Below are 21560 nucleotides of genomic sequence, written 5' to 3' on the forward strand. Positions count from 1 at the left end.
AGCTAGTCCCCGTGCTGTCGTATTACTCCGTCGGTTTGAACGCTAGTCCGGAATATTGATTCTTTATCGATTACAAATCGCGAAACGTTGCCTGTTGAGTCTCTGAGAGAAAAGCATGTTTTATTAGGTCGATCGCTAGCTAGCATTTGCGCTGGTAACAGTTCATAAGCCGGACTACGTGCTACGGCGGAGCAACATGGCGGACGCTTTCCGCCTTTTCCTTTTTGAGAAAGTGCTGAGAGTTTTTGGACATTAGAGGAGGGCGAAGCGAACTGAGGCGCCTTGCGAAGGTCCTTCGAGCGGCATCACTTGGCAAAGTTTGTTGCCCATCTTTCCCGATCTCCGTCGAACTGCCAACGGGTCCGCTTTGTTTTCATTGTGTAGCCCGGTCGTGCATGCGATTTGTTTGTCCTTAACAAGCTCCAGCTTGGTGGGCTGGTGTCAAACAGTCGCGCGACTGATTAGAATGTTACCGAGCCAGGTTGGGTCGGCACCACAGGGAAACGCGTCATCTTCGGCTAGAGGAACCGTCGGACTCGGCTCGGCTTCCGTCGTCGGCGGGATTCGTCCCGTCTTGATCCGATCTGGGCAAGCTTCTGTCGGTGAGAGTGCGAGCGGGGCAGGGCGGCACGGAACCAGAGAGGCGCTCGGGATGCTGGGGGCGAACGGTCCAGGGGGTCCGCGTGGTGTGCGATCCGGCAACGGGACCGGCGTCAGCCCCCTCCAGGCCGCCATCCAGGGCAGCATGGTGGGTCTGAACGCGGGCTTGGTGCTGCCTCACGGCGCTAGGTTCGACCCGGAGAGGGAGAGCGTGCCTCTCTGCAGCGGCTCGGATAACGACTCGGACTCGGGGGATGACGACGACCCGGTGGCTACGCTCGGGGACAGCAGGAGAGGGGTGAAGCGGGAAAGAACCGAGCTGGAAGCGGTCGCCACGGGCCAGGAAGTCGGGGGAGTTCCCGGAGCCTACGGCCTCGTTCCCGGGGGAGTAGCGGGGGCCAAGCCGGGGAAGAAGACACGTGGGCGCGTCAAGATCAAGATGGAATTTATTGACAACAAGTTGAGGCGCTACACCACTTTCAGCAAGAGGAAGACTGGCATCATGAAGAAGGTGAGTCACAACATCTCGTGCTGCAGTCCTTTTAATTGGCACTCGTTTTGCCTCCATTGCAGTCACATTGCATGTACAAGAACACCTTTAGCCTTTAGGTAGTATGTATGCTCCATACTTAGGATGTCTAGCAGTGAAACAAAATTGCACTATGACTATCAGATTGCTGTCTAATATGTTGCCAACAACATTATATGGGGAACAGTTTCCGTATATCTGTTTAGGTAGGTGTACCTTATGTTTGGATTTGTGGTCATGAGTGGAATTAATGCCACAAGTATAATGCAACTCTTTAATTGAGCAAAGGTCAATATGTGTATCTACATACATCCAAAAGATTTGGAAAAACTGCAGGTTGCCCAAGCCAATCAAATTACATTAACAAAACAATGTACCACCTGTAGCATGCTGTTTTTCCCCAATGTTAAAGGATGTCAGAGTACATGGAGGAAACCCAAGATGAAAACATGCTGGAGCCAAGATTCGAACACTGAATCTCGGTAATGTGAGGCAGACTTGTTAACCATACACAAAACTAAGAGTGCACGACGCAAGTATCCACACTTTGAGGGATCCTGACAAAAATCAACACAAGTACACTTGGAACATGCAAACTCCACACACAAAAGCCATAGTCCCTATTTAAGGCATCTGAACGAACCACTCAATCAGCATGCTTGCTGAACCTAGCAATTGTACTTTAGTAGTTTAAATCCAAGTCGTCAACATTGAAAACTATTTGTAATATTCAGTGAGCGAGGGCACGACAAGAAACAGGTGTCAAACAGACCTAGGGCAAATAACACTTCTATTTATGACCACTGCGCCCGCCAACAATCACGCACATTCACATACACTCCCTCCTTCCTAAACGATGCTTCCAAACTCACCGTGATCGACCTTGACTCTAGGTTTTATGACCTAGTGTGCGTGAGACACAATGCACCGGAGCCCTTCAATGCGGTGAACGGTTGCTAGGACAGCCTTCGGTGCACAGTCTGTTCTCGGTGGTGCCGAAGCAGTGCGCTGCTCGCCGGCGGCGGCCATGTGGCGGGCAAAGTGGCATCAGTCCTTGAGGTGCCAACAGCTGACTAAACCCACGAGGCACGCACAAACCAGAGGACTGCCTGACAGCAGTCGAGCTGCATGTGCGCGCCGTCGTGTCCTCTGTGTGTTGGTATGTCATTGTATTGTCCACCTCAAGGTAGAGCTTCCTCTGCTCATCAACTCAGTCACAAATATTATTCTGATACTCCTGCATTTTAACATGATTATACACATGCACGACATAGCCTGCTGCATTGTGCACGGTTTGTTCTTCTATGAATCTCAGATGGTTGTCGTGGAAACTGAGGTTTCTTTATGTAGGCTCTTGGAAACATGAACATCATGTGAAATGCTGTAAGAACGGACTGTCGTAAAGTGCTGTGTAGATTACAAAGATAAATCTATTTTGACGAATACTTGGTCAAGAGGATTAAGGCATGTTCAGGCCTGCCCGGTTTTTCAGAACATGGCTTACGTCACGTACCTATTTGCAGGTAACAGGCATTATGGGAAATGTTGTTTGGTTAGCAGTACGTCGGCTAACATGACCGAGCCTAGAGCACAACAATCCCGTTAGATCATGCATTATTATTATTATTTTGTATATTGAAATAAGGATGGTACATATTGAAGAAATTTTCAAGCTCATACTGCGATCAGACTATCTCCAAGTAGACGATTTATTCATTGTATGGTCTGGCCGTCGGCCAGTTTTCTGTTGATGCTTGACACTGCTCCTTTTGCAGAACTAGTTTGATCTTCTTGCTTCATCCATCTTCTGAGCATCTTTATTTTCCCTCACTCCAATGGATTTTGCAATGCGCCCACGTGATCTTTGAGCCAACAGCACTGGGGTCATTACATCATTGCAATGCTAAAAGTACCATGCTCGATGGTGTGCTTCCATTACGCTGTAATAAAACAATTTAGCTAACTGCCGCGCTGGTTCACGTCGAGTGTAACAAGATGATGGCGATGGCGCAACCCCTTGGCTTCATCACGCACATCCTCCACATAAGTGGTGACTCATTTAGATTTAGAGGCTCCTTCAGAAGTTGATTGTGAGTGCAGTCTCGCCGTGTTTTAACTCGTTTGCGTGTCGGGTTGTCGGCTGACTGGACTCTGTGTCTTTCTGCTGCATTATATATTATGATAATGCAGAGTGCTGGTGGCCGTGCAGTTTTAAGCCAATCATATCCTGCCCTCAGGCTGGCCCACTGTCACTCCCCCGTCCAGTGCAACCTGCTGCCCCACTGCAATCACTCTCTCAACGGTATCACATGCTCTATTCTGGAAGTCTTATCTTATGTTATTTTGGCTTCATTTACACGACAAGTCACACTTGACTGGTAGGCTATTTTTAGTTTGGCAATGTTTTCTTAACCAGGATGTTTGATCCAGATGTTCACCTTTGGGGTCCTCTACATCCCGCCCTTTAAAGTACAGCGTCACAATGTTTTTTTTCTGCAGCTACAAGAAGAGGGAAAAACATACACAATAAAATTCAAAATAGCAAGTTTTCAACCCCCTCACTCGAAGCACTCCACAAAGTAAACACAAGACCTTTATGCAACATACACCTTAGGACAGTCCTCCCTATTTCATTAAATATTTCCTTTTTGATTTTTACTGTTCAGGAAGGCCCTATTGTTCAAATCACACCAAAGGTTTCTAAAAGAAGAAAATACACCATTATTGAATTAGTCAAAAACCATACATGGGTGTTGTGGAGACAGTACTTATCCAATGTTGCCCATGTTTCAGCATGGCTGATTATCCAGGCCAGAGAAACATTTATTCAACTTAATCATTTTCATTGCTTTGGATTTTGTTATCAATGATTTCCCTTTTTGTCACCATACAAAAGGAAAGAACTAAAGTTAGACTTATGATTTGCACATCTCAAAAAGTGAATGCAATGTTAATTTGGACCGATCTCGTCCCACCAGGCCTACGAGCTCTCCACCCTAACAGGAACCCAAGTCCTGCTACTCGTGGCCAGTGAAACGGGTCACGTCTACACTTTTGCCACCCGTAAACTCCAGCCCATGATCACCAGTGAAACGGGAAAAGCGCTGATCCAAACATGCCTCAACTCGCCGGACTCGCCGCCCCGTTCGGACCCATCCACAGACCAGCGCATGAGTGCAACGGGCTTCGAGGAGACGGACCTCACCTACCAGGTGTCTGAGTCGGAGAGCATGGGCGACACTAAGGTGAGTCATTAAAGCTCTGTTTCCACCAAGTAGTATAGTTGGATCGAGATTTTCTTTCTCATGTGGAAGCTACTAAATTAATTTATCTGTAACTAAAGGGTGGATCTAGACACTGATATGCAGTATTACCTCTAAACTGGTCAAAGTCCAGTTTGTTTAGAAGAATAAAAATCCCTTAGGAATGGATTATTCATCAGAAAACCTTTGACTGTACAGACATTTTCTTTTCATCTTAAAAAGTCAGCTGCCGCTAATAACCGCAAAAACCAGGCAGAGATTATTTGTCCTTGTTTATTTAGGGGGGCTTGATGTAAATTCCATTCCTCATGTAGTAGCCTAATCCCAACGCTCATAATTTGGTGCTGAATCAGAATTAGTTTTTTTAAAAACTTAATTTCATTCTTTTTGTTGGGTGAGCTGAAATAGAATATCTACTGCCATCAGTAAAACCCTGGATTTCTAGCCCACTCCTTTCACTCTATATGTTGGTATGGGTCATTCATAACTTGACCATCAAGATTTGTCTACTCCCTCAGGAGGACAGCCATGCCACATCAAAGTGGATGTGAGCCATTCCTTCATTATTCATGCTGTATTATTATGAAGTAACTCCCGTGGGTTTACAGTAAAGGCTTAATGAAAAAAAACAACTAGAAACTGATACGTTATTGATGAAGAGCACCCGACTCTTTTTATTTGAATTGTGATGAGTTGGAAAAACAGAATCTTTTTCTTTCTTTTTTTTTAATAAAAAAAAAAAGATTCTAAGGTTAAAACAAGAAATGCTGAATGTCTTCCATTTTTGTTCCTGGTATTCTCTTTTTTTATTTTATTAAGCAACATGCGTTCATTGTTCACTGTTGGCGTCAAAACTTTCAAAATATTTTTAATGGAGAAAGTAAGTTTGGTGGGTGATTGCTCTACTAAAGGTTTAATAAGTACATTAAAATTGAAGCCCACAAAGCGCTTTGTAAAATAATTGTTTAAATTGCCTTTGTGTACGAGACCTAAGCACCGTATCACTTGTGAAAATTAAAAAAGTTCTCAACTGGGGTTGAGGCTGATATGGAATCTGTGTGCTGTGAACCCTGCTGACCTCCCCTCCAGGAAAGACTTGTAACACTGCTTGAGATAAATCAAAGCAGATCTGGTTTGTGTTAGGGTGAGAAACACGTAGCCTGCTATATGAAGCGCCTCCATGTTTATCTACTTTAGCTATGGACGAGACACAGAGCTGCTAAAATCAGTTCGGTGTCTCCAAAACATCACGCTCACTCAAGAAGCCCCTCGGATTAATGATAACATTTATTTTTAATGGGCTCCTAAAAGATTTCACAGCCTTCAGCATTTTTTTAATCTTTTGCTCAATATTACATCATTACCAAATTGACTAATCTGGCACACTAGCTCAAGTGTTACACTAGATTTTAGTAGGCATCAAATTGCACTCCGCCTAAATAATTTTACAAGCCTGTTCGAACCCTTTGATTTAAATTACTCTACCACCACTGGTGATATAGTATACGGTATTTAGATTAGAAAGGGTTTTTGTTGCAATATATGTTAGTGTTTGCGTGTTGCTCAAAAAAAAAGATTGTATATTAAGCGTATCTTTTGCATTTCTGAATTTTGCCTCTTAAGGGCAAAAAATGTCAATTGAACCATGCTGTAACGCCATCCATAGATTCTTAATCGGTGGAGTAGTTTCATCATCATTATTGAGGGCAGGCAGCTAGAAAGCGAAAATAAACACACAGGCTTATGTTTGCTTAGCCCGTTGTTGTGCTCGGGACACTGCAGTATTACACGGCAGTCTCAAGTATTCTGCAGTAGCCCTTTTTTTCTTTTTAGTTTTATAGATTCAGAGAAAAATACAGTAGGCCTTCAATGCAGTATAGAAAAGCAAGTGCTGAGTGGATACTGTGCAGTGAAAAGGCAGCAATTTTCTGTTCTTCCCATTTGAATCGGTCAAATAAATTCAGTTGTCTAGAGCCACCCTTTTAAAAATGTACCTTTTTGGTGCATGCAATTACACAAATACAGATAAGTTATTCTGGTATTTTTCACAAGATTTGAAAATTACTTAAAAAAAAAAAGTAAAGAAAAGTGTACAGTACAAATTGTAATCAAACTGTACTGCCTGGTGTAAACAGGCTCTAAGGCTCTAAATTTACAAGAGTGATGGATTAATCTATTAATGTGTGTGATGTTCTTTGTAACTTTGAGCTTTAGCATCTTGTGCTTTTTACTTCATTCATTCATCTCTTGCCTTGTGCTTTTTCTGCTTTGGTTTGGTGAAAGACTAACATTTAGCCTGCGTTGCCATAAATGCAACCACCCATACCTAAAACCTAATAACCAATTGCAAGCACCCATACCTACAACCTCATATCCAAAAAGACCTTTCCTTTGAGCTTTTTCAAGATGTATTTTTTTGAGTTGGCAAGAAGAAAGTGCTTACACAGGTCCTCCCAACTTTTTCCACTTTTTTTGTTTATTTATTTTTTAAGCATCCCAGCTGTTTTTTGTCTACAGTCGACTCCAGGGACGCTGCGTCTCTGACTTGCAGGGACAAAGTGCACCAACGCTGCCCCTTGGCTCACTTCCTGAAATCAAGTAGTCATAAAAAGAGGTTTCCAGGGAGGGTGAAGGAGTGACGGGATCTGAAATTATTTCATATGTTAAAACCTGGGATCCTTCCTGTTTAAAATATGAGCCAATAATGACCACAAAAAAAGCCGAAAACGAATTATGTTCCCCATGCGGCAGAATTTAGCCTTTAGAAATGATCATTAACTTCATAACCATCCCACACATCTTTGTCAATGACAGCTCGGCTGGCTTCAATTTCATAGCAAAAGACAGATTCATTGCTAAAATGAGCCAATCCCACAATAGCTAAAAAGAAAAATCCTGCAAGAATGTCTCTAATTCATGTTCCTTGGGGTATTTTGACAAATGCACACCGCAAACACGTTATTAGGCCACCTGGGGAACCCGTTGGAATCAGCTCTCCTATATTTTTCATCATGCAATTGCAATTATTATTCCTCATTTCCCACTGGATGGCCACAGATTGCTTTGAGTTGCAAGGGAAGCTATTAAATTACTCAACAGACTCCCTCGGTTGTACGCACCTTCGTGCCATCACGTGCCGAAGCCCAGATTTCCCTCAGTGTTTAGACGGATTAATTTGTCCAATGGACGATGGACCATGGACACGCTCTGGCCTGTTTAATTGCGTGCTGTTTTTCTAAGGCCTTCACTAACTCGTACATACTCCGTCAAGGATGGGAGACCAAGCTTTGCATGTTAAGCCACTCTCATGCCCGCTCCGCTCATTGATAAAATTTAGATTGTGCCTGTTTCCATATATGGTATGGTTTCCCTGCTTGCTGTCTTGGCGTGAGGCCCCTCGCATTCCTTATAAGCTGCAGCTGTCTTTGGAGTCCTGTGATTCCCCACCTCCCACCGACCCCACCACTCGTATAGTGATACGGAGTGTGTATGTCCGTACGAGTGGTCGCGATGGCTTTATTTGAGTGATCATTTGAGGCCCATTTGTGAAACTGATGCAAAGTTCTGATCAACATGTACAATGGCCAGCAGTATTTTAGGTGCCTATGAGGCTTTGTCCAGTTATTGCCAAAGTTCATTTCTGCATTTAAACATCAGATGAACCTCTAAAGCGAATGGCTTCCTCATTTGGAAATGGGTAAAGATCAGCCAAGATGTTCTAGGATAATGTGTCTGTAGAAATGCCCCAACATTTTATCCGTGACTTCAAGTCAGACCAGACAAAAAGATTAAGTGGATAGGGTTTGGTCTGTTCCATGGGTTTTTCCCCATTCTTTTGCTCGTTGTACCGAAAAAAAAAAGGGATTAGGGTTAATGAGATGTGTTAAGAAACTAAGAATCTATACAAGAAGCTATCTGTGAAGTAAGCGTACTTTGTGATGTATAGCTGCACTTTGATAATTTCTACTTCTGCTGCGGTTTGACTGGTAAAATGTTTGTAGTGGTTTATAGACAAAAAAATCTTCTCGGTCTTTTCACACTAGCAGCAACCTTTGTGAAAGGGCCTGGTGCAACGTGCAAATATGCCATCACCTGCTCACTAGCGTGACCATATTTGGAAATGCTGACGTACACGGCTGTATTTTAGGAAGTAAACAGCAAGGCTTTTCGTCATCAAATGCTATAGTAGTCCATTTCTCAAAGTGTTGAATTTTTCATTGTTGCACAACAAAGCCTTAGCTTGGCCTTGAAATTTGGCACAACACACCTGAAAAACTGCTTTAGGTGAGGCCGGCATCTCTTTATCATTGTTCTGCTGTCAAATGAACCAGATACAAACACAGAGTTAAGAGTTATGGCATGAAATAAGGCATGACTCCTTAAGGTCATTTAATATTTTTTGTGAAGTTGCATCACAAAGTTAAAACTATTTTCAATAGCATTTTTTATATGCGTTCTCCGGAACTATACAACAATTAGTAACATGGCATGGGACTGAAAAGATTTAGCAAATTGTCGGCAATTTTAAATCTGATTTACCCATTTAGGTTTCCTATGTGCACCTTTTGCAATCTGGCCACTTTTTATTAGTGGTGATGTCATATAATCGACAGTATAGTCATATAAACTGTTGAGTCTGAAGTAGGTGGGAGTAGCAGAAAGAAGAAAGCTGTTGCAAAAACTGGTGAGAAAGGCATAATCCCATTGTCTGTTTAGGCATTATGCATTCAATATTGACAAAACAATATCCAATGTGAGGTTTGTTATTTTCTCAGAATATCCTGTGATCCAAAATAGCTTCGCAACATACTTCACGCCTGATTATTTAAGCCTTCTGAAACTTTTGTCCCATCAGAATGAGGTCTTTTGAAGATGCCTTGCTGATACTCGCTTCTATGGAGTTGGTCAGGTCGATTTAGTTTCTTGAGCGTTTGATGGGGAAGAAATGACCGTTATGTCAGCCAGCTCAAGCTTACATGCAATCACACACCAACACACACACACAATCTCCCACCCCTCCACCTCCTTATTTTACAGCAAGCAACTGGACAGGTCAGCAGTCATTGGCTGCACCTCCTCCACTTGGGCTGCCTTGCCTTTTTTAGCAGTCCCAAATGGAGCTGCGAATTCCATGTTGCTGGCAGGGTGACAGCCTGGGAGATGGGATCCAGCAAATGGGAGATTAGATGAGGGCCGACCAGCCACCACTACACTATACAATGGGTTGTCCGACCAACAACGGTGCGGTCTGCCAGCCGTCACCTTAAACTTTGAATGAATGCTTCATTACCAAGAGCAGCCTGTCGCTTTTGAAAGTCTGAGGTCATCAGAAACGCGATTCTACCTAAGGAAACCCATTCGTTGAAATGTGTCAACAATGTGTGTGGTGGTGAAATACAGGAAAACATGTCGGACGCCAACATATTTTGGTTTTGTGGCACATCAAACTGACAAACAACAAAAGTAGAAGCCAGGAATGGCTCATGCTGGCAAAACAATTAATTTTCAGATATCCCACTAAGAAGTGAACTTTTAGCAATGCAAACTCACCGGATGACTTGAGTTGAATGCCGGTGGCTTTTCAATGTATTGTTCCTCATTCTTTTATGATAATGACACGTATTTTCTACTATTACTGCCATTTCTGTATTGCAACACACGGTCAGTTTATGCCCCACATAGGCATAATCCATTTTAATGTCAGTTGCTTACAATTCCTACATTTTGGCATTTTAATCATCTCTTCAGTATTTCACAGTATTGTCTCAGCATCTAATAATCAATATAGTCGTTCACAATATACATATATCATTGCCAGAAAGTGACTGGATTTCACCATGTAAAACACCACAGATTTCCAATACCTAAATATACTAAGTATACTAAATTAGTATATATAGTGTAATATAGGTGAATTGCTGCAGAAATGGGTGTCTCTTTTGAAGATTTGGTGCTCTGCATAGAGGGCCACCTGATCACTGATGAGATCTGTCTCCTGTGTTGACCCCCTGTAGACCACTTTGTACCATTCCAGATCATAGCCAATCAGCTGAGTTCACCAATTAGGCTGTTGTAATTTCTCTGTGATAATCTGTTTTTTAGTTTTGTGGCAATGTCTGGGTATACTTACAGTATGTACAGCATTGTCCTTAAATGCAATTAAGCAAACATTTCTACAATGTTGTTCACGTGTACGGCCAAGGCACATTCATCCCAGGATTTGTAGTAATATTTAAATGACATGACCTTTTCTTAATGAATTTACATTTCCAGCTACTGGCATGGGATTCATCGTCGGTATGGACATTTTAAAGCCTCGTACTTGGTTGCTATAGGCCGTGCAACCTACCCTAAGATTGCAGTTGACAGTTTTTCAGTGGCCTCAGTTGGCCAGCAAGCGGTTAATTCCCCCGGTGAAGCGCTCGGGTTTCCCGCCAGCTGTCAATACCCTCAGCTGTTTGCACTCCTGTCCCTACAGCCCAGACATCTCGGTCTGCCACACACTCGAGCACACTCTGTGGCACAATGAGAAAGAAGGGGTGTGATAAATGCCACAGTCGCCACATTGAAGCTCTCCTGGTACACCACCCTCTACTTCATTTTCAACATCTGAATTGGTTCAAAACTACTCCACCGCATGGTTTAACTCATCTGTAACTCAAACAAGAGCCTCATGTCTAAGTGGTGTTGGGTGTTAGGTAGCAAACGGTGGATGGAACTTAGCACAATTGTTGTCCCTGGAGTTGAGAGCGTATGGAAACTGCGAGTTCTTTTATGACCCTCTGCCACATTAAAATTTGCCGCTGCTGTTTCGAAAAACTGGAACTGCAGCGGCAAACGACCTTGAACTCTTGGAGGCCCCGAGAAGAGCCAGGAGCCGCAGATGGACTCCACACTCAACACATTTCTTGTGTATTCTTGTGGTGACTCACAGCGGAACACACACGTGCAGCTATGTGTACGTCATGTGTATGAGAAGGCTGGCTTTGATTAATTATTAATCATTTAAGTGCCATCAAATACAAGCACTGGAGTGTTTGGTCTTTGCAGTCCTGTGATGAACAGATGAGCTCTCCCTTTTGCGTGGTTCTTATCAGCTTAAATGCCTTATTTGATAACTAAGTCAGTCATAAAAAAACAGCAATGGTCTCACTCTCATTGCTCATGTTGACACAGCTCTTTTTTTTTAAACAAACCTGGTTCCTCTTTGCTAAGATTGATAGTAGCTTTGTCCTGTAAGCCAATGCATGCCTTTCCACGGATGGGGCCAAATTGAGCTTTCTCTCTAGAGAATGCGGTCCATGTTTTAAAGTCAAAAATGGCATTTGGGGTGGGAAAACCCCCTCAAATAATTTTGTAAGCAGAGGCCAAATAAATGGTGGGGGCAATTTTTATTGAGCCACAAAATATCAGGCAGATGGCAGTATCGTATGTATTTGCAGGCCAAACTCAATGAAAAATGTGCACCAAACAGGTAAAAGTTTGGTTTTGCTAAAATGATGGGTGCTACTCAAAATATCAGATCTCATGTTCTAGTTGGGCTTACGACATACGACCCTGTAAATGCCCAATCACGTCTGATATGGGATACTAAGCAGGGTCGAGGTTATTACTTGGATTGGAGACTGCCTGGGAACATCAGGGCAAACTCCACACAGAACCGACCAGGATTTGAACCCAGGTCTCCAGAGCTGTGAGGGTGCAAGGCTGAACAGACTAACTACCTAGGCCACGGACAGCCTCTAGAATTTGTGTATACTGGAGATCCCACTGGTTCTCAAAGGCTGAGCAAGCACTTTAACACTTGAGCTGATTCCCCTTCGTAACATAAGAGTTTACAGCACCTGGTATTCCCAGGCTGGGATTTGAACCCAGGACGCCAGAGCTGTGTGAGGCTGATGCACTAACTACTGAGCTAATAAATTGCCCAACTAGGACATGGGATCCGATATTTTGAGTAGCACCTATAATTTTAGCAAAACCCAACTTTGTCAATGGTGTCAAAAATGTTTGACACCATTCCGTAGGCCAATAGTCACTGATGACTATTTAGTGATTGTACAAGGCCAAAGACTAAACTTCTACAGTACATGTACAGTACATGTGGATACAATTAGAGGGGTTCCAGCCAATTTTCTGTACCTTGTTTGTGTCACGTCTGGTTCCAGTCGCCACTCTTATAAGCCCCATCATGTATCCAGCTGCTTTTCGGGGGGAAATCCCCATTAATGGTGTTATTATAACTCCCCACAAGTCCAAGTCTGGTCCTACCTCAAATATATGTCTGTAGAAGCAGGACAAAAAATGCTACCGACATTCCTGCATTTATTTTATATACCTCTAATCATGTTGAGTGTCAAATCTGAGCTCGATTGGTATGTAGAGTCTGGATGTCCCAAAAACTAGTTTTCATACCAATATGATTTGATTGGCCATAAAACAAATTCATTTGTAAGTCAAGGGAACGGTATTTTGTGAAAAAGTGTCATACTCACCTAGCTTATTTTGTTAACAGTTGACATGATGAAAAGCTTATATGTCTTGTTTTATATACGTATAATATAAAGAAATGCCACAGGCATTTTAAACTTATCTTATTATTTTGACCTTTGGTTTTTGGGGATTTTTTTTGCCTCTGATTTTGTTTTGAGGCACTTATGTATCTCAAATCTACACAAACACTTGAGCTGAAGGGAAATAAAGAGCACGAATGATACTCGCCTGCAGTACATTTAAGCAAGCCGATCGAAGCAATTAGCCACTTTACACTAAATCCCAAAAATTACAGTAGGTTGATTCTTTTTTTTTTTAATCCATTTAAAGTTTCCTTTTTTAAATGACGTTTACTTTTGCTGAGCCCAAAGATGATTAACCCTATCATCTTTCTATCGCCTCAGGATACTTTGAAACCCACATTCACAGTAGCCAGCCTCCCAGGCGGCACCAGCAGCGCCCAGGTCACTGTGCCCACCACCTCCACCAGCATGCAGGTGAGCAGCGGGCCCAACTTTCCCATCACCAACTACTTGGCGCCCGTTTCCGCCAGCACCAGCGTCAGTGCCAACGGCACCGTCCTTAAAACCACCGGCGCATCCACGGGGGTGATGCAGCTGCCCGGTGGCTTCACATTCATGCCAGGTATGTAACAGACTCGTGTTCCCCTTTTCTTTTTCTCTGCACAACACGGTCCGTCAGAACCGCACTGACTTGTTTGTGACCATGCTGCTCATGGGTAGATGATTAAAATTTAAATGGAAGCTCGCCAACATCTCGGGCCGGTCGTGCTCCCCTTGTCAGGCTGTTTACATCACGCCTCTCAAAGCTAGTCACACACACTCATGGCCTTTGATTTCCACTCTCATGCCGAAATAATTAGGTAAGGGGGACACAATAGACCTAGTAATGAAGGCTGCACAATATGGCCCATAATTAGTCATGATTATTCAGTAAGATGATCAGGACTTGTGCTGACATGAAACAGTAGGTGAAGCTACTGCTTTGATGGTTCAAAATGGCAGGTGTAACTATTATCAGTAAAATTATGGAGCATTCTGCTAAAGGCTACCATATATTGTGTACATGATAGTATAATGCCTCAAATGGGGGCTAGCCAACTTTGTGGGTAAACATTGGAAAACCATTTTTTTCAAGGACATCTTAAAAACCCTCAAGGCAATCAAACAAAGCCATTTGAATGAGGCATTTTAAAATGAATATTCATTAGGTGCTTAAAAGAAATTGAAATGGGTTGTCTTGAATAAATATTATACTATATCGTGTACTATTTGATAAATGGAAGAATTACAAATACTAGGGTAGCAGGACGGCGCTTACTTTCCCTAAGTCAAGCCCAAGAATTAAAGGATGGCTGATGGACAGACGAGCATATATTTCCTTTAAATAACTATTATTTCTGTGTGGTGATTCGGGGGCTGCTGCTTTACGTTCTTTACTGCTTCTATCTCTGCCAAAGGTACTTTCCTACCGCAGCATCATCTTCTCACATTTAGTCCTACGCCATTCTGTTCTGTGCGCCTGCCTGCGTGCGTGTGTGTGTGTGCGTGGTTGCGTGGACGTGGCGGCACATTCAGCAGGCACTCCTCTCCCCCCCGGCACCCCCACCATTCCTCTGAGCCAGCTGCAGCAACACTCCCTGACCCTCCAGGGGCAGCACGGTCAGACCTTGACCGCCGCCCCTCAGCCTCAGCAGGGCCAACAGGCCGTCTTCCGCTTCCCCGCCGCTGTCTCCCTCTCAGGTGACCTGCTCTGGCTTGCTACCATCACCGCCACCACTGCTACCACTACTGCTCTACCGACTCACTGAATGGCTGACAATCAGGCACCCAAATGCACATGACTTTAACCAACACACGGCTACAGTTGAGATCGTTACACTTGAATGACTCGTTCCACGTGTGTGTGTGTGTCTACTTTTAGGGACGGGTATGCCTCAGCAGCTCCAGGCGATTCAGGTTCACCCCAACGCCCAGCCTATCTCCAACAGCGAGGGCAGCCCCGAGATGTCCCACACTTCTACAAACTCCACAGGTATACCAAGTCCATACCTGTCAACCTCTGCCGATAACTGCCCTTATAAATGATTATTGATTCCCCTTACAAACCCCCCAAAAACCTTACAAACACCGTACGAGTCGTACGGTGTTTGTAAGGTTTTTGGGGGGTTTGTAAGGGGAATCAATAATCATTTATAAGGGCAGTTATCGGCAGAGGTTGACAGGTATGCAAGTCCTTCATTTACCTGGAGAGCAATCCAAACACAAAATGAATCCGACATAAAATCATGGCCCTTTGAATGTGACTTTGACATCTGTGTTGTAAACCGTTAACAAAAATAATGGCATAATTAAAGTGGTTGCTAAATGAGTATATATTATGCACCCGCCCCCCAACTTTAAAATATTAACTGGTTAGTCAAAACCTCATCCAACATGAATGATTACACCTTTAACTCTCATTCTTATGTTTTCTGCAACGGTTTTCGCCTTGTTTTATACAGCCCACGCATGTCCAGTAAATAGAAATGACCGCTAACCCAGCGGGACCAAATCTAATATATGACTTTTGCTACCATGGCTACCAGAGTGTATCTTGTGTGCAAAATGATTACAGAACAAAAGAAGAGACATTTACACCAGTGGCTTCCATGTCAGTTTAAATATTAATGGAATTTGTTGTATGTGGCTCATCATCCGGCCAATCACAATAACCATCCGAAGTCTCAACCGTACAAAACTTGATCAGTATTTTCTTCTAATTTGCTTAACAAATCATAGACCTGAAATGGCCCAAGTCAGTTATTTTGAATGTTTGAGATCCTATAAACATTTTAAAAAGACAATCCAGGTGCTTCATGGCAGTCTTGTCTTTCTCACACTTTGGTCTAAATATATTTTTTAAAGTTACTCTTTAACTAAGCCAAAGGTAAAACCTAACCCCTTTGGATTTTTTTTAAAGATGCACTTTAACCAGCAGTGTTTAAGCAGTGATGTATTGTTCAGCATGCTTTTTTTAAATCATTTCTGATACACTTTTGCTATTTAATTGAACTGGAAACAATTTTTGGGGCCTAACTGTGTGTCCCAAATGGACAGTTTTTTTTCCAATTATTTTTTTCCATTTAAGATAAGCGCTACCTGCTGGCGGCGTCCCCTTCGCCTCCACACCGTCTTCCATCCGTCTCTCTTGTCTCTCTTTCTCAGCTACCGTGAGTCTCCCGGCAACCATCGTCACCTCAACGGTGCCGTCGACGATGGCGGGTCACATGATGTACCCCAGTCCCCACACGGTGATGTACGCCTCCACGCCGGGGCTCGCCGACGGGGGGCTCGCCGTGCTCAACGCCTTCTCCCAGGGCACGTCGGCCATGCAGGTGTCGCATGCGCAAGCCCATGACGCAGGTAACGGACACGTGGGAAAAATAAGCCTTCACTCCTTTCATTTTCTCATACATATTGAAATATATATTGCCAAAGTAATAATGTAACATTGGCTCCATTTGCTCACCCATTGCACCCACTCACGCTTCCTTTTGCCTCCCCCTACCCAGCGTCTGTTCCCCAGGTGTTCTTGACGGCCCCCCCGGGCACGGTGCAGATCCCCGTTTCGGCGGTGCAACTTCACCCAGTACGGCAAGATCTGCATTTTACAAGTGAAACTCCGCTATTCCCTCTGCAACCGGCATGTCACGTGATCTGGAAACCCGCTAACCCAAAGAACTACGCGCGACCAGAATGCGGACGGCACGCTCGTGTCTTGCGGCCAAACACTGCCTGCACTTGACTAAACAAACACCCCATAAAAAAACGCATGGAGAGCACATCTCTTGCTTGTAGATGCCGTAATTCTTTGTTGATTTTCATAAGGCACCACTCTCCCCTAAACCTACCATATACCACAAAGACAACAATATAAACTATTTCATATCAGTTATTGTGAGAAACTCATAGATAGGAAAAATACAAATATTCCCCCCGCTCTGTTTTTTAGGCACATATGCTGCCCACCCGCTTTGCACAAATCACACTTAAAAGTTTTGAACTCAACTACAGGTTTTTTCGCACTAAGTTACACCTGAGTAGCCAAACGATGCACATCTAAGAGCATATATATATATATTCATACATATATATATATGTATATATGTATATATGTATATATGTATATATGTATATATGTGTATATGTGTATATGTGTATATGTGTATATGTGTATGTGTGTATGTGTGTATGTGTGTATGTGTGTATGTGTGTATATGTGTATATGTGTATATGTGTATATGTATATATGTATATATATGTATATATATATATTCATACATATATATATATTCATACATATATATATATATTCATACATATATATATATTCATACATGCGTATGGTCAACCACTGCATAGATGAAACCAGCCCAGTATTTCAGTATTTTTGTATTTGTTTGGAGTGAGTTTTCCCTCAAATTTGAATGAATTTATGCGTAAATGAAGACAACCTAGGACATAGGTTAACACTCGTCTTCTTTCCGTATTTGTGTTCCAGATGGTGATTGGACCCCAGTCGAGCGGCAGCAGCGCTAACCTGACCGAACTACAAGTGGTAAACTTGGACACGGCACAAAACTCCAAAAACGATTGATGGCGGTCAGCTAAACCGTTTTTCTCTATATTTATTGATGCCTTTCTACATCACACTTTTCAACGTGACCTTACTCACAGTGGAGCAAAAAAAAGGATTTAGTCCATCCACCCATTGTGCAAGTTTTTCCATTCTCAGTGGCTGACTACATACTTTTTTTTTCTTTTTTTGCTCCACTGTACGTCAAAACACACAATCAAGGGCCTGTGTCTATGCGTGCGTGCGTGCGTGTTTATTGCCCCTTTTGCGCAAACTTTTGGTATATATATAAATATATTCGCAAATGCATCAGACGTATATCGCTACACGTGTCATCAGAATTCTATTTTCTATCTTCGACGGTATTTTTGTGTGCGTGTGCCTTTTGTTTTGGAATTACTACATGAACACTCAGTTGGGTGTCACCAAGTGTCACACCAGCCAAAGACATTTATTTGAATGTACACACACACACACGTGTGTGTAAATGGAGAATTATGACTTTTGCTAATGTATATAGTTTTTTTCTAAACAAAAAAGGACAATTGTATTTTAAGCCTGGTTTAGTTTTGTGTAATGGCATGTATTTTTTTTTTTTTATGTTGTGGTTTTGTATGTACATGACTATGACACAAAGAAGTCAATATTTACGTGTATGCTGTATGGGAATTTTTGGATTAATTCGCTGTTCATACTATCGTCAAAAAGGATTTATCAGCTTTATCATGCAGAGACATCATTGTCATGTGGAGTTCAGACTGTTAGTAGATATGCATTGAAATTAGATTGCGCTGAAGCACACTTCAATTGGACACGTGGTTAAATAAGTTAAAATACAAGTTGGCGTTTGAAGTACAAAACAATGTGTACATTGTTGTGAGGTTTGACTTTGGCTTCTTAAAGGGTATTTACATGTTAGTATAGTAACATATTGAAGATTATCTTCCTTAGAAAAAAAATGGAATTTTGTTGAATTTTTTTTTACTGCCTTATCCGTCAGGCGTTTCATTCTCAGTAAAACTGAGATGGACATTAACCAGGATTGATTCAGATTTTAAATGATTTATTGGCCTTTTGAAAATCATGTGAAAAATTTTCTCAACATTCAAAGAGATAGACATATAATTTGTATTTAACACCATAGTGCCTCTCTTTCCTGGGCTAATGTTCTATATCATTACTCACTGGGGTTTTTTTGCAAGCCACCTAAAATGAATGCAGAGCTTGGACATATTTTGACATGCATGAATTCAAAGGTTGTAATTTACTTCCAAAAAAAAAAAGGTGTACCAATGTCTCCTGACGCAGGTCAACAAGTCAGTACCCAGTACTGCTGATCAAAAAGATTGCTAATTAGTAAAAGAGTACATTTTGTTTTATTGTACAGATATTTTGTAATAAAACCAGTAATGAACCAAACTGATACACTTTTTCATTGAGATTGATAAAGTAGAACAAAGCACATTTTCTTGACAGCACAGAAATGAAGTCTGCTGATGAGGGAGGAATAAATAAAAAGCTGAGGAGAACACAATGCTTGCTTTTTCAAATCCATACATGCATGCATGCATACATGCATGCATACATGCATGCATACGTGCATTCATACATGCATACATACGTGCATTCATAGATACATGCAGGAAAGGATGGATTTTGTGTACAAATAAAAATGATTTTTTGGTGAGTAAAATGTGGCTATATTCCTAAATAATATTTCAATTGTATGATGTTATTATTGATGCTTTTTGTATGTGTCGAAACTGTAGCTGCTGTAAAGGTTTTATAGCCCTAAACTAGTTATTGAGCAGGGGTGGCCAAGTCCGGTCCCCGAGAGCCCCAATCCAGTCTGTTTTCCATATCACCCTCCTCTACCACACCTGAATCAAATGATCAACTCATCAGCAAGCTGTCTGGAAGCTTCATACTGATCCCGGTTGTTTGATTCAGGTGTGTTGGTGGAGGGAGACATGGAAAACAGAGACTGGATAGCGGCTCTCGAGGACCGGACTTGGCAACCCGTGTTATTGAAGGTTGCTTTGATTCAGACGTAGCAATACTGAAGATGTGAAATGCACAAAAAATAGACACAAAAATATACATTAATTTCATAATAACGTGTATTAGTCTAATGCACGTTATTAGGAAAACTGTTTATTTTTCGTGTCAATTTGTAATGCGCATGACCGAGGTTATAGTTCAAGTGGGCGGTGCCAGTCTTCAGAATGGTGGATGAGGCAGGAGCCAGTGCGGCAGTGGGCTCCACAGCAGCTCAGAAGTGATGATTTACCGAAGAAAGATCTGATAAAGTTCTTACAGCACAATGCAGCGCATTCGGTACGTTGTCATTTGGGGATTTCGAAGCCCCAGTTTTAATTTCGAGAGTGCCTTTTGACGGGAACATGCTTCGTTCGCTTGATGTAGCCCCACGTGGAGGGAGACTGCAAAATGTTTGCTAACAAATTGGCTACATTGCGCGGCTACCTTCTAGCTCTTTATGGTTAAAAATATGTCATTTCATTGTGTTTTTCAGTTCCTCAACGAGCACAGACTGCTGGGAAACATCAAGAATGTGGCCGAAACGGCGAAAAAAAGAGAAGCTTGTCGACGCCATAACGAGCTGGTTGTCAGCAAAGTAAGTCCATTTTGTTTTAAATACTACTTTCTATTTTCTCTGTCCGTGTAATAATTACATGGCAGCGTTCAGTATTCAAGTCTTTGCTCAATTAGCTTATTTTTTAATATGATGCATCCAAATTTTGAATTAAAACACCCTGGCCTGGTGTTGATTTTTAATAGCAAGAACCTGCCATCAATAGAGGTGTAAAGGAATAAACGGTACACTTATTGAATAACTTTACCCTCGGTTTGTTTTCCCTTCAGGAAGACCTCAGGGCTTGGACCTTTTCATTTTTAGTTTTAACAAAACCCTAAGAGACATTCATTCAATGATAGTGCAGGGGTCATTTTTGACTCAAGTTTTGACATGTTAAAATAACAATTTTTCCTCAGTGTATGGAAAAAAAACCGAAGCAATGATGACTTTTAGGAATATTTATTTAAAAAAAAAATGAATGGATTTGAAATGATTAACTGGAAAAACTCATCCAGGATAAAATAACATGGGAAATGAATGTGGGTCATTTGTGCATCAAAATAATTAAACAAGCAATTACATCATCACGTTGTGTTTTGTAGAGGTTTAAAGCCACGGAGATGGTGAAAAAAGCTGTCAAAATCGACGAGAAGACCAGAGAAGTCGTGGATGAGGTCGCACCCAAGTGTTTCAGGCTATTTTATTTCTTATTTTCATGTGATTTGTACTAAACCTACTCATTTTGTATCTTGCTTCTCTTTAGGGTCCACCCGAGTAGACCAAATCAACACGAAGGGTGACACGGTGAGCTGCTGCTATATGGGGGCATTGCAGGATGGCATATTCTTTGACACCAACTTCCCTTCAGGGTCTCCAACTCTGGTACTCGAGGGCCCCTGTCCAGTGTGTTTTCCATATCTGCCACCACATCTGAATCAAATGATCAAAATCCTGATTATTTGATTTAGCTGTATTGGTGGAGAACATGGAAAATAGACTGGATAGGGCCCCTGGAGATCCCTGTTATGACTTTGATCACCAAGCCACTGACAGGTATGTCTAATATTTCTTGCTTTTTGCAGTGGGATGGAGGAACCCTTTTAATGATAGAAAAAATCTAACTTAATATAGATTTTTTTTGTCAAACTCTTCACGACACTACTCTTATTTTTAATGTTGGACTTAATCTATTATCTTGACTCTTTTTTCCCCAGCCAAGGGGAAGAACATTGCTGTCTGTAAACTGATGGAAGATTGCCCTATGATGTACCTCCAAACTGCATAAATAAATGTTCTTAAAATTTATATATGTCTTTGCTTCACTTATTTAGTGGAAAAAAAAAGATGCAAGTAATTTGCAAAGTGAAACCTTTTTATTAACAGGACAACATTTCAACTTAGTCTTTTCTCCACCAACACAAAAAACACAGTACATATGAAT

The 21560-nt window shown here is 42.0% G+C and overlaps 2 protein-coding genes across 8 annotated transcripts; both read left to right on the forward strand.

Moving 5' to 3' along the window:
- srfb (serum response factor b) lies at positions 1-18942 on the forward strand. Of its 4 annotated transcripts, none has more exons than XM_077613107.1 (8): positions 1-1111; positions 4108-4374; positions 13290-13530; positions 14484-14648; positions 14830-14940; positions 16113-16310; positions 16460-16536; positions 17449-18942. In XM_077613107.1, the coding sequence occupies exons 1-8, from the start codon at positions 467-469 to the stop codon at positions 17542-17544; spliced, it is 1800 nt and encodes a 599-aa protein (XP_077469233.1). In that variant the 5' UTR covers positions 1-466; the 3' UTR covers positions 17545-18942. The 4 variants fall into 4 exon arrangements, with proteins under 4 accessions (XP_077469233.1, XP_077469234.1, XP_077469235.1 ...); XM_077613108.1 differs by having other exon boundaries at positions 14487-14648; XM_077613109.1 differs by having other exon boundaries at positions 4108-4341.
- Positions 18943-19081: 139 nt separating this feature from the next.
- On the forward strand, positions 19082-21424 carry LOC144084561 (peptidyl-prolyl cis-trans isomerase FKBP3-like). Of its 4 annotated transcripts, XR_013303850.1 has the most exons (6): positions 19082-19860; positions 20057-20158; positions 20722-20813; positions 20883-20923; positions 20988-21172; positions 21334-21424. XR_013303850.1 is itself a non-coding variant. In XM_077613114.1 (5 exons), the coding sequence occupies exons 1-4, from the start codon at positions 19756-19758 to the stop codon at positions 20895-20897; spliced, it is 294 nt and encodes a 97-aa protein (XP_077469240.1). In that variant the 5' UTR covers positions 19082-19755; the 3' UTR covers positions 20898-20923; positions 20988-21093. The 4 variants fall into 4 exon arrangements, 3 of the variants coding, with proteins under 3 accessions (XP_077469240.1, XP_077469238.1, XP_077469239.1); XM_077613114.1 differs by lacking the exon at positions 21334-21424 and having other exon boundaries at positions 20722-20793; positions 20988-21093; XM_077613112.1 differs by lacking the exon at positions 21334-21424 and having other exon boundaries at positions 20883-21075.
- Positions 21425-21560: the final 136 nt, after the last annotated feature.

This window comes from Stigmatopora argus, chromosome 11 (assembly GCF_051989625.1).
Source record: "Stigmatopora argus isolate UIUO_Sarg chromosome 11, RoL_Sarg_1.0, whole genome shotgun sequence".
Lineage (NCBI taxonomy): Eukaryota > Metazoa > Chordata > Actinopteri > Syngnathiformes > Syngnathidae > Stigmatopora > Stigmatopora argus.

Bases quoted from the DNA above. Each gene is read 5' to 3' on its own strand.
- LOC144084561 (XM_077613112.1), top strand. From the start codon at position 19,756: ATGAGGCAGGAGCCAGTGCGGCAGTGGGCTCCACAGCAGCTCAGAAGT. The intron at 19,861-20,056 runs GTACGTTGTCAT...TGTGTTTTTCAG, and splicing joins AGCACAATGCAGCGCATTCG to TTCCTCAACGAGCACAGACT. The intron at 20,814-20,882 runs GCTATTTTATTT...GCTTCTCTTTAG, and splicing joins GTCGCACCCAAGTGTTTCAG to GGTCCACCCGAGTAGACCAA.
- srfb (XM_077613107.1), top strand. From the start codon at position 467: ATGTTACCGAGCCAGGTTGGGTCGGCACCACAGGGAAACGCGTCATCT. The intron at 13,531-14,483 runs GTATGTAACAGA...CGGCACATTCAG, and splicing joins TGGCTTCACATTCATGCCAG to CAGGCACTCCTCTCCCCCCC. The intron at 14,941-16,112 runs GTATACCAAGTC...TCTCTTTCTCAG, and splicing joins CACTTCTACAAACTCCACAG to CTACCGTGAGTCTCCCGGCA.